The sequence below is a fragment of the Acomys minous genome (assembly GCF_964271855.1).
Source record: "Acomys minous genome assembly, chromosome: 4".
Lineage (NCBI taxonomy): Eukaryota > Metazoa > Chordata > Mammalia > Rodentia > Muridae > Acomys > Acomys minous.
Window position 1 is genome coordinate 115,523,483 of NC_140486.1, and position 12,397 is coordinate 115,535,879.

At 47.9% G+C, this 12,397-nt stretch overlaps 1 protein-coding gene across 6 annotated transcripts in view; it reads left to right on the forward strand.

The window, feature by feature from the left end:
* TRAF3IP1 (TRAF3 interacting protein 1) overlaps nucleotides 1-12,397 on the forward strand; it is a 40,418-nt gene that overhangs the window by 10,766 nt on the left and 17,255 nt on the right. Inside the window, exons 6-9 of one of the 6 annotated variants that reach the window (XM_084779321.1) lie at nucleotides 156-227; nucleotides 2,572-2,647; nucleotides 6,480-6,575; nucleotides 11,387-11,449. In XM_084779321.1, the coding sequence (XP_084635447.1) occupies nucleotides 156-227; nucleotides 2,572-2,647; nucleotides 6,480-6,575; nucleotides 11,387-11,449 (307 nt within the window). The remainder of the gene's footprint in view (nucleotides 1-155; nucleotides 228-2,571; nucleotides 2,648-6,479; nucleotides 6,576-11,386; nucleotides 11,450-12,397) is intronic. The other 5 variants (XM_084779323.1, XM_084779322.1, XM_084779324.1 and 2 more) reach the window with 5 other exon arrangements.

A 12,397-nucleotide genomic window follows, 5' to 3' on the forward strand; every position in this document is an offset into this window, starting at 1 on the left:
ACATGGCTATCAGACCCGGAGTGGCGATGTGCTCCTGTGTGAGAGATTGTCTTGTTTATTCCTCAGTGGCATGTACTGTAGCTTGGTAGTTTTCTTTTGTTGATAATATTACAGATTTTAACAGTTCTAAAGTGTAAAAAGAATTCTTTTTGTAGTTGGCAAGCTCAGGGGAGATGTCTAAGAAGTTGTCAGATGGATCTTTCAAAGATGCCAAAGCAGAGATGGAGGTAAAGTTTAAAAAATAGCCTATCTGTCTGTCTCTCTGTCTGTCTGTCTGTCTGTGTTTGCTTTTCTGTTGCCATGATAAAACATTGACCAAAATCAACCTAGGAGAGGTAAAGGCTTGCTTGTTCTTCCACATTACAGCCTATTGCAGAAGCCTGGGGCAGTAACTGAAGCCGAGATGTAAAGGAACACTGCTTACTGATTTGCACTCTCAGTCAGCTGTTCTGTAGTCCCTGCCCACCTGGCAGAGATGGTACTGCCCATAACAGTGCCATCCAGAAGACGCCCCACAGACATGCTCAAGGCCAGCTGAGGGAGACAGTTTCTTTCTTTTCCTTTTCCTTTTTTCTCCCCTTTTCTTTTTTGAGAAAAGTTTTCCCGGTTCTTGCTCTATAGACCAGGTTAATCTCAAACTCAGAGAGCAGCCTGCTTCTGCCTCCCTGAGAGCTAGGACTGCAGGTGTGTGCCAGTACACCCCGCTGAAGGCAGTTCTTAAACTGAGGTTTCTTCTTTTGTTTCTCTAGTTTGTGACAAGGTGACAGTAAAAGCCAGTATGTTTGTTTTTGTTGTGTGTATTGTTGTGTGTGTGTGTGTGTGTGTGTGTGTGTGTGTGTGTGTGTGTAAATGTAGTTGTTTGTCTGCCATGATGGTATGAAGGTTGGAAGATGTGTTTGGTATCTTGTCCTCTGCTTTCACCTTATTTGAGGCAGAGTCTTTGTTATTTTTCTGGTTTGTACCCTGCACTAGCTGGTTCAAGTTTCCTGGGGTCTCTTGACTTCACCTCCCATCTCTCTGTAGGAATAGTGGAGTTAAGACACTCGTGCGATGTGTCCAGCTTTTGTGCGGATTCTGGAGTTCCAAACTCAGGTCCTTCGGCTTGCATGGCAGTTTAGTTCCTTTTTCTGTTGCTGTGATAAAAATCCCTGACAAAAGCAACTTGAGGGAGAAAGGGTTTAATTTGTCTCATAGTCTACCATAGCAGAGAGGACATAGCCAGGAGCTTGGGGGAACTGGTCATGGTTTTCAGCCAAGGTAATAATGCTACCAACAGTGGGAACGGGGTGTCTTTCAGTCTCGTTAATCTATCCAAGATGATTTCACAGACATTCCCAGAAGCCCATTTCCGAGGTGATTTCAGATCTATGTAGGTGTCAAATTGAGACGAAGGATCATTTGCAACCACTGAGCTATCCTCCCAGCCCCGCCCCCAAGGACAGTTTTAAGAGATGTCAGTTTTAACTTGCATTATAGCTGTGAATGCTCTGTCCTCTCTCATCTGCTGGGAGAAGAGTGGTAGGCCTACACTGAGCTGCCTCGTGGATAATCTGTTGCAAATGCAATGATATGCCAGACAGGCGGGATGGTTTTCTGTGGGCAATTCCAGGCTTATGCAAGCCTTCCGGTGACAAGCATAGTGTGTGTTGGTCATCTGGGGGAGAGGGTGGAGGTGGCTTCCAGGGAGAGCCAGGTGGAGGTGTCCGTCTAAGCTCTGCCTGGTGAATTTGGGACCTTGCAGTGTGTCCCTATAGCCAATCATGACGCCATCCTTTTGTGGGCCATTCTGGGGAGGCTGGACCCATCATGAGTATTGGGGGACCATTGAAGAGTTGAAGTCAGCTTCCATAATTCTTCTTGAGGTATTCAGAACCAGAAGATGCAGGCCTGGGAGGCCATGGGGCTGTTTGGGGATGGGAGTCTGTGCCAGGCAAGGGGGTGATTGAGGGAGGTTGGGGAAAGACAGGAGAGAGGGAGTGAAGAAAGAGAAGGAGGGATTAATGCAGAGGACTGTTCCCGTGGCTATTGTTTGTTTGTTTGTTTGTTTGTTGTTTTGTTTTTTAAATACTCTAGAAGTTTTTGACTTGCAGAGTTCTGTGCAACTCCATTTCAGTGACTGAGCACAGTCATGTACCATGTAGTGACATCTTGGTCAGGGATGGGCCATGTTGGAGATGGTGACCCTTAACCCTGTGCTCTATCCTGTGCTGTTGACCAACACGGCCATCTCAGCCAGTGAGGTGCTGAGCCAGTAAGGAAATGGCCTATCCATAGCACAGTGCCAGTGGTGTCTTGTTTGTCCTTGAGCAGGAGGCCATAGGGACAGGCTCCTCCTGGGTGCATCTCACAGTGTTGCTCACTATAAGTGGCAAAGACAGATCTAACTGCAGGGCCAGGAGCTCTGAGCTCTACTTCTCACCTCAGGCTTGAGGATGTGGCCACAGAGCTGGTGTGGACCCTCAAGGCAAAGCATGCATCGTGTTCACACTCTCCCAGCGGAGCATGGGAAGTACGTTCTAGCAGAGCTGATGTGCAGGGTGCTGAGTAATTCTTTGTCTTCTTTTCCTTAAGGCTGAGGTTTCTTCGGGAGCATCCAGGTCCTCGACCATAAAGGCATCGAAACGGCGATCTAAGAATTCTCTGGAAGGTACTGCAAACCTGCTTGTACATGTAGTTAAGATGTAGGCCGACCTTTCCATGTCTGGCCAGAGAGTAGGAGGAGGAGACCCTGGGAAGCACAGTATTGGCGCATCTGGGGAGGAGTAGACTCTGAACCTGCAGAGTGTGGTTTCTGCTCATGTTCACAGAGGGCTGTGCATGCGTGCAAGCGCGTACCAGCCAGGCCAAGCCAGCCTGTTGAAATCTAAAAGATGGCTTGAACTTCCTTGTCAGATTACTTGTCAGCCATCTCAGTCTCACTGGCTCTTCCGCTCTGGCAGAAAGAATTTTAAACTCTTGGAGATCGGACACTAAGAGCCCACAAGCAGGTGCTGCTGCCCTTAAAGAAGGAATCCTGATCAGAGCTGAGCTCACAGGCCTGGCCTGGGTATGCTTGGCAGACCAGCAGTCAGGCAGGAGAGCCCTGGGGAGCCTGGGACAGCCGCTGGCGCTGGAGGCTTAGTAACTGCACTGAAGTGCCAAGTGACTTTGGCTGAGCAATAATAGTCCTCTTTCTAACCCGTGACGTCATAAGCGACAGGAATATGGCAGTTGGGGTTTTTCTTTCAGCCATGACTCTCACCCAGCATCTGATGCTGTGGTGACATCTTGTGCCATAAACCCTTTTCCCGTGTGTGCCAACTTTGGGAGAGCCCCTAAGGAATACTGCTGGCAGGAGGGCGAGAGTGATGCTAGGTCTTAGTCACAGGGCTCCATGGACACCCCTCCCCCTAACCCCTCTCCCTAACCCCTCCCCCTAACCCCCAACTCCACCCCACCCTCCGTCCTTCAAAGCTTCCCAGATGTTAAAGTACAGGTAGGAATGCAGTTCCTAGTGAGACTCCGTTTTCCCCGTGTTGCTGGCTTTTTGTTGGCTCTGATGTGCCTGTTTCCCCGGCCTGACTCCTGTGGGCTCCAGTGGTGTGCACATTTTCACGCACGCCTTGTTAGGATGTTTGCAGTGTTTAAACGTTCCCTGGTTTCTTAGCTCTGTTTCACTGGGTTTGGTTTCTGACTTGCCTGAGTGCTTAATATTTTAGCTACTTATAGGCTTTGGTGATATGTCTATAGATTTGAGATATGAGGATGTGTTTTATCAGATATTTTTATTATTTGTTCTTTTCAATGAATCCCTTACTTCAATTGGTGGTGTAAGCTGAGGAGGCTCTGGATTGCTGAGGACAGAACCTGGCTAACTGCTCTTCTTTGGCCTGTGGGACCCCATGTCTTCTGTTAACTACCTGCCTCCTGCCATTGCTCTTGTAAAAGACGTTTTATTTAAATTGCTGTTTTGTTTTGTTTTTGGAGACAAAGTCTCGCTGTCTAGCCGTGGCTGACCTTGAACTCAGAGACTCCTCTGCCTGTCTCCTGAGTGCAGGGATGTGGTGTGCATATTAAAGGTGTGTCTGCGGTGCTTTATTTATTTTCTTTCAGATAATTAGAAAAAAAAATCCCTTTATCACTCACACCCCACTCCCATAAAGTAAGCAGCCCGAGTCGTCAGGTTTCGTGACGTGTTAGCTATGTCTTCCATAATTCAGGAAGTTGGTCGGTTCTGTGTATGGTGTGCTGGGTTGTTTGTTAGTTGAGGTGATTGTCCATACCTTGTGTTGTTTTAATTTTATTTTGGGGAGTCTTTTTTCCGTCCTCACTCTGCTTTTTCTTGGTGGTTTTGTTTGAGACAGTCTTACTATGCAGCTGACTTCAAACACACTTTGTAGTCCAGCAGGCAGTCTCAACCTCCTGAGGTCACAGGCACGCGTCATCGTGCCCTTGCTTTCTAACACTTGCTAGTCTGTAGCTGCTTAGTGCTTTTTGTGACGCTGTCTCTCTTTCCCTCTTCCTTGCCCTTCTCTGTGTTTACTCTTTTCTATGATCCCAAGAGAATTTGCCATCAGGGCCTCGTAGGAGTTATGACTGTAAGGTCACTAACTGGCAGCAGTCTCACTGGCCAGGCACTGGCTTACCAGAGACCCTTCCCTCAGCAAGGCTGGTACTGCAGAAGACAGTCTACTTTTCTTGAGCGTGTCATCATTTGAACAAATGTCCTGACTCAGAGCCACCCAGGACACAGGGCTTGGGTGTTTGGTTCACCGCATGAGCCTTGTGGCCACCACAAAGAGCAAGGGATTCGGGCACATGTGAAGGGCCCCCTGGAATCAGTGTAGCACTGAAGAGACTTACATGGCAACCCAGTACTGAACTCGCTCAGAAGCAGTTCATTATATCAGAGCTGCTGAGTTCCTTGTAGTTTACTTGCTTGGCAACTGTAGCATTTGTGAGTTTAACAGTTAATTCCATTGTGTAATTTGATGTCAGAAAGAAGAGACTTAGAGCCAGTGAATATAGCCTTTTCCCTGAAAAAGAACATAACATTGCTTCCTATCGTAAAGCTGAGAAGGACCATAGCATGACACAGTGTGGTGAGATCTCGTGAGCGGTGGTGAGATCTCGTGAGCGGTGGTGAGATCTCGTGAGCAGTAGTGAGGCTGGAGAGTGAGTATCCGTGAGTGGAACTAGCCATTGTCTGGCCCTTTGCTTCTGGGTGATCTCTGACCATGGGGGGTGGCCACTCAGGGCTTGCTCCTACATGACCTCAGGCCTCAGCCCCAGAGTGTCTCCCCAGGCTACAGTGTATGGGGCAGGACTGTGGGCTTGGCCAGGGCTGCCCAGTGACCTACCTGACCTGCTCTAAGTCAGCCGTGGACTGAGGTTAGCCGTTTGAACTTTCCTTTCTCTCTTGGACAGAATTCAAAGTATAAAGAGACTACTGGAGTGCAAACCTGTGTTAGCAATAGTTCTTCTGAAGGAAAATGAACGCAAGAGGAGCAGGAGTGAGAGACTCAGGCAAGAAGAGCCTCACTGAGCCTCTGTTTAGAGCTGCCTGGGGGAAGGAGGCCCCATAGCAGGCCCTGAGGAGAGACCATGAGCTGCTGCAGGCTTGCTTGTATGCATGACAGAAACCCAGCTTTAGACTAGAGTGGAGAAGGGGACAGTGGTTGGAAAAGGTCCCATATGAGCTGCACAGTCAGCTGTGCTGACTGCAGGTAGGAGCAGAAAGCTGTGATGGAGTTTTCACAGGGTAGAGATGAAGTTTGGCTCTGGAGGGTGGGCATGGAGGCTGAAAGACATCGAGGAGCTTATAGCATTGAGAGATGATAGTGAGTGAAGGTGACAAATAATGGTGGCTCAGCCCCAGAGCCATGATGGGAGCAGGTGAGAGTTAAGGTAGATTTGGCAGTGCAGATGATGGATTGGATGCCTCTAGTTAGAAAGAAAGGACTCAGAGGGTCGGACTCTCTGGCAGACTTGAGGCAGAAGTGCTGGTTGGTGGGTCAGGTGACAGTGCCCAGAACTCTGGGACAGTCACGTTTGAGATGTCTGAGGCAAGTGGGAGGTGTGTGTATATGTATACTAGACTATGGGCTGTTTAGGCTGTGGTGAGGGAGTCATGGAAACAGGAGGTGAGGGCACAGGTGAGTGCCCGTACCCTGCAGTGATGGCCAGCGTGCCCTTTAGATGGTCGTGAACCCGGGGGTGTGGAGGAGCAGAGAGCCTGACGAGACTCAGAATGGAAGATGGGCGATTTAGAGGAGAGTTGGAGAGGGTGACCTGACATCAAAGGAAGGACAAGTTTAGAGAGGAGGAGGGCATCCTGTCCAGTCTTCTGAGGGGTGTCCTGGGGCAGCTGAGACTCCAGCCCTGAGTGGACAAGGCGATCGTTGGTGACCCTGGTAGTAGACCCATAAACCCTAACTAAAGCAGCCCAAATACCAAACTCCTTATAGCATTTTAATCTACTGTTAACTGTTTTGTGTCAGGAAGGAAAGAGGATAATATTTCAGCTAAGATTTTAGACTCCATAGTGTCGGGACTAAATGACGAGCCAGATCAGGAACCGACAACGTCAGAAATAGGTAAGAGAAATACACCTTCAATCTGACTCCCCACAGTTACGCTATGAAATAGTCCGTGGCAGCATTGCTGGTAAGAGAGAAGCTATCTTTCAACTTAAATTCTTCACAATTTTGATAATAGAATATATATTGTATTTTATGTATATGAGTGCTCTATTTGCATGTATACCTGCAGGCCAGAAGAGGACATTAGATCACATTATAGATGGCTGTGAGCCACCATGTAGTTGCTGTCACTTGAACTCAGGACCTCTGGAAGAGCAGACAGTGCTCTTAACTGCTGAGCCATCTCTCCAGCCCCACTATGGGTTATTTTTATCCCAAGCACTTTAATGCTTACCATAATTTTCTCTTTATAATGAGGATCCATATGACTTACTGTTTAGTTTGATTTAATTTGCTGAAGTATGTGATAATTTTACTACGTGAGCTTGAAGTAAATCTTTAAACCTCCTCACTCCCTTTTCTTTCCCTCCTTTCTTCCTTTCTTTTCCTTTTTTTTAAATTTATTTTTATTTTATTTTATTTTATTGAAAGAACATCTCATTCTATAGCGCAAGCTGGTCTCTAACTCACAGTGATCCTCCTGCCTCAGCATCTCATATGCTGGGATTACAGGTGTGTGCCATTCCTTTTGCCTTTCTGTATATTGCATGTACATAATAAGTACATTACATGTTAGACAGGTACAGCGTACATATGACATGTAAGGTGTGAGTCAAGACATTTTGTTCCTCTTGATACTAATAAGGCAACCTGGACAGCCTCATAGTGGAGCCACGTTTCTCCATCCCATTGGCTTTACCTTGTCTCATTCTGAATTCTCTTCCAATAAGGCTTTAAAAAGGGGTCAGTGAGAGGCTCAGCAGGTAAAAAGATGCCTTCGGCCAGTCCTGGCAACCTGAGTTTGATGCCTGGAACCCACACTGTAGAAAGAGAAAACTGACTCCCACAAGTTGTCCTCTGACCTCAGCATGTGTGCCGTGACCTACACAGACACACATGAACACATGAAACTCTTAAAATATAAAGACATTTTGTAAGGCCTAAGTTGTGACACTTAGTACAGTTAAAGCAGGAGAGGAAAAGAAGTGTGCAGGGTCACCTTTACTGCCAGGCACTTTCCTGAGACTTTACAGAACACTCTTTAGAAATAGAACCCTTGGGCTGTAGAGATGGCTAAGAGGTTAAGAGCACTGGCTGTTCTTCCAAAGGTCCTGAGTTCAATTCCCAGCCACCACATGGTGGCTCACAGCCATTTATAATGAGATCTGGTGCCCTCTTCTGGCATGCAGGTGTACCTGCAGGCAGAGCACTGTATAATAAATAAATCTTAAGAAAGAAAGAAAGAAAGAGAACCCTTGAGTTACACTCAAGGAAAAATGTGATGCCCATGTTGATTTTTAGGAGAAGATAAAATTCTTGTGGGCTTAACTTATCTTGTATCTGCTGGACTTTATACAGTTTGTTTTCCTTTTTTTCATGTATGGTCTCTGTGTGTGCATGTGGAGGGCAGAGGTCTGCACTAAGTGTCTCCTAGAGTGTGTTTTATTTTGGGGATCCCATCTATAGAGTTGGTTGTGAGAGCTAGGGGGGAGTCTTGCCTGTTTGGACCAGCAGATGATTGCTTCTCTCCTGCTTACCCCCCTGGCCCGGAGCAGGCTTTCAGGCACTTGCCTGAGCTGTGTTCTTGAGCCACTGTGCTCCCCACTGCATGTGGATCTGGAGATTCCTGCTCTGAGAGTGAGCGCAAACTGACAGCCCAGTGGAACCACTGATTTAAAATAAGTTTAAACCATTCCTAGGTTTATGTTGAGCAGTTTATAAATCATATCTACAGGTGTGAAAACATAAGTTCTGTCCTTAAGAAGCACGTACTACTGAGTGTTCTGTAGATTACAGTGAACCCCAATACCCCCAGGTAGGGTGAACAGAGTGCCCCCTAGTGGGGTGACTGGGTAGAAGGGCTGATACTGTGGGTTTAGATTACAGTCGTTAGGAGCACAGCCCTGGCTCAGGAGTGCCCCAGGCACCTCTCCCCTTACCCTGCCGCTGTGTCCTGCTACTGCACAGGCCTCAGCCAGGAGCTAGTCCATGTTACCTGCCTGCTGCGGTCCAGCCACTAGCATTGTCTTTTAGCACGATTCTTTTGGAATTGAGAATTTGCCAGCAGCTGGCACTTCTTCAGTGTCTTGCCTGAGTATGATTTCCAGATCCATTGTCCTGTGTCAGCTGAAGTGTCCTTTCCCTGTGACAGCCTTCCATTTCTAGTTCTAGTCTTCAGAGAAGGACCTGTCCTTTTCTTTTTCTATTTGCGATAGGGTGTCACCATGCAGCCCAGGCTGGCTGTGGACGTAAGATCCCCTGCCCCTACCTGCAGGATTGGCAGATTTACACCATCATGCCTGGCCTGTGTTTTCCAAGAAAGCAGCCATCTGCTGGCTGGCCAGTCCTGCCCATGACAGGTGCTACTGTGGGTTGCCAGAAGAGAGTGTGTGGGTTTTGTTACCATTTTACTTTTTCAGGTGTATCAACAGTCCACCCATGACTTCTCAACCCATAGACACCTGCCTTCTTGCAGCATGCATGCTGGTCTCTAGTTGGACATTTCCTGCCTTTTCTGGTGCATTAATCCACCATTTTATTTTGTTCACTTTACCTCACTCATTTTGTTTTATTGCTATTATCAAAAATACAGCAAAGCACAACAGTGCAGTTCCCCAGTGTCCTGGCCTTGTGTAAAGTTTGAGACATCTACACTGCTTTGCCTCAGCTGTGGATTTTTAGGAATGCTTGCAATGTATGAGAAAAACATCTGATAATTTTCTATAGACACTTCAGCTGGCAGCCCCCAAATCCAATACCAACTAGAAATTCTCTGACATAGCCACATTGCACAGAATTATTCTGATTATTTAAAATCCAAGCCATGCTCTAATTATTTAAAAACTGTTTTCCGCTCTTTGAAAATGTGGTTATGCAGTCAGATTTAGCAGCAGCCCTGCCTAGGTGGCTAACATCTACGCAAATCACCAACACAATACCTGAGTCAAAAAGACTGCTTCAGATATTGGAGAGTGTGACTTGGGTTAAAGTGCTAGCTGTGTAATCCGGACTGGAGTTTAGCCCTCAGGACCCGGGTCCAGGTGGGAGAACTGACTCCATAACATTGCCTCTGGCTTCCACGTGCTTGCCCACACTCATGGAGCACATCCCCACACCCAAAGAGTGAAATCAAATTAAAAAATACAAAGAGAAGCCAAGCATAATGGTGAATGCTTATGATCCCATCACTTGGTGGGGGAGGCAGGAGGATCTGGGCTTCAAGACCAGCCTTGGCTACATGTAGAGTTCAGGGGCAACCTGGGATAAAACAAACTATCTTTTTTTCTTTTTTTTTTAAGTTGTTTTTTTTTTTTTTTTAGTTTTTCAAGACAGGGTTTCTTTATGTAACCCTGACTGTCCTGGACTCACTCTGTAGACCAGGCTGGCCTCGAACTCATAGCGATCCACCTGCCTCTGCCTCCCAAGTGCTGGGATTAAAGGCGTGCGCCACCATGCCTGGCTACAAACTATCTTATAATAGTCTTGAGAAGGGTAAAGTTGTATGAAAGAACCTGAGCAAAGAGGTATATAGCTCAGTGGTAGGTGTTGCAGTGCTGGTAGGTAAGTGCTGGACCTGGCTTTGGTTGGAACCCCACATCATCCCCCAAATCAATAAACTCAAAGGCAGGCACACCCACAGACAGACAGGGGCGTGTTTACACTTCTCGTGATGATGCTAACTTTTGTAGAACAGAAATGCTTGACAATTTTGAAGGCTAAAGAGTCGGCTTGGACTTTGTGATTCTTGTGCTGTTGGCAGTCCACAACTGCTGAATTGGCTTGCTGCACATCTTAGCATTTTGTGCTCAGTCTTTGGTTGTGTGTTATAAAACATTTGCAGTACTTAGTTAACTATGAGGCCAGTGCTAGTTTTGCTTTTGGTTTTTATTTATTTTTATTTTATGTGCTTTGGTGGTTTGCCTGCATGAATGTCTGTTTGATGGTGTTAGATTCTGGAGTTACAGACAGTTGTCAGCTGCCATATGGGGCTGGGATTTGAACTCCGGTCCTCTGGAAGAACAGTCAGTGCTCTTAACTGCTGAGCCATCTCTCCAGCTCCAGGTGTGAACTGTTTGACTGGTTTTAAGAAATTACACAGTTGCGTTTTGGGAAACAGACTGCTTTCCACTGTTATTTTCCCTGGGCCCTTGAGTCACTTCCAGAGTTGGGCCCGCTGCCGTGCGTAGCCTGTCCTGTGAGTACCTCTTTCCCCCTTTTGCTTTTAATATTGGGAGAATTTTATTTTCCACACACTCTGAACTTTTTTCCATTTTTGAGGCTTGGGCATTAGTAACCAGCAGAAAGTATTTGGGACTCTTTAACGTGTTGATGGACATGTACCACAACAAAAGCATTGCCCCTTTTCTCTTTCTTTCCTGGTGTGTCACCTAAGTGGAGCTTGGCTCTCAGGCCTGGCTGGTGGGAGCTGGTGTAAGTGGTTCTAGGAATGACGCTGTGGGGCCAGTCTGTCAGACTTGAGAGTTCCCCAATCCTAGGAGGCCTGAGGTCCCAGCTTGGCTTTTGGTGCTCTCCTCTTGTCTTAGAGCCACACGTTCTCAAAAGCTATCCTTGTCATCCTTGGCACATGACAGTGTGGCAGTGTGCCTCAGAGTCACAGTTAGCCCTCAGGGTGCAGTCTTATGCCCAGCTTTGAACTCTTTATGTCAGGACCTGAGAGGCCAACACTAACTGACCTAGTATTTCAGATGATAACTCCTCTTGTCTGTGGCGGGAGATCACTGAGCCAGAGGCAGCAGGAAAACCAAAAGGTAAGAGTGACCCCTTCACACCTCTTGGGGGGAGGAAACAGAGCAGCCTGGAGGAAGGTGCCAGGCCCCAGTGTCCCCTCAGAGAGCAGCTGGGGGCTGAGTGTACCTGAGTTGCCAAGGGACTCATTTCCGTCTTTCCCATAAGCTAAGACCATTGCTTGGTAGCACTGGCAAGACAGTATGTCCGAGTATGAAATGGTGGCATTTGTGACTTTGGGGTGTGTGTGTCACAAACCATCTCTGAAATATGCTCCAGGGCCACTGCTCAGAGCCCTGCAAACCTTGTTCAGAGGACTTTAGATAGCCAAAAATGGCATTGCTGCCTGACCCTCTGTCTGTGGTGCCTCCAGTCTCCAGGTGCACACTTTTCAGCCTCTTCTCAGCTTACAAAGGACTATGGCAGACCCCACCCCCACCCCCAGCCTGTTCTTGAAGCCTGGGAGCTTCCAGCAGGCCAACCTTGTGCTGCCAGGTGCAGCCCGATGTGGGATGGTGTTTGTCAACTAGTTTCAGTACAGAATATTTGAGAGCAACCTGGGAAGCGGGAGAGCCTGCCAGCCTTCCCTACAGGATGCCCCAGTGAAGCAGGAGAGCCTGCCAGCCTTCCCCACAGGATGCCCCAGTGAAGCAGGAGAGCCTGCCAGCCTTCCCCACAGGATGCCCCAGTGAAGCAGGAGAGCCTGCCAGCCTTCCCCACAGGATGCCCCAGTGAAGCAGGAGAGCCTGCCAGCCTTCCCCACAGGATGCCCCCGTGAAGCGGGAGAGCCTGCCAGCCTTCCCCACAGGATGCCCCCGTGAAGCGGGAGAGCCTGCCAGCCTTCCCCACAGGATGCCCCAGTGAAGCGCAGAGCTAGGCAGTGCTGAGTTGGCTGGCGTGGTGAGGCAGGAGCATGAGAAGCAAGATGTGGGCTGGGAAGAGGAGAGGCCCAGCTAGGTCCTTCCAGACCT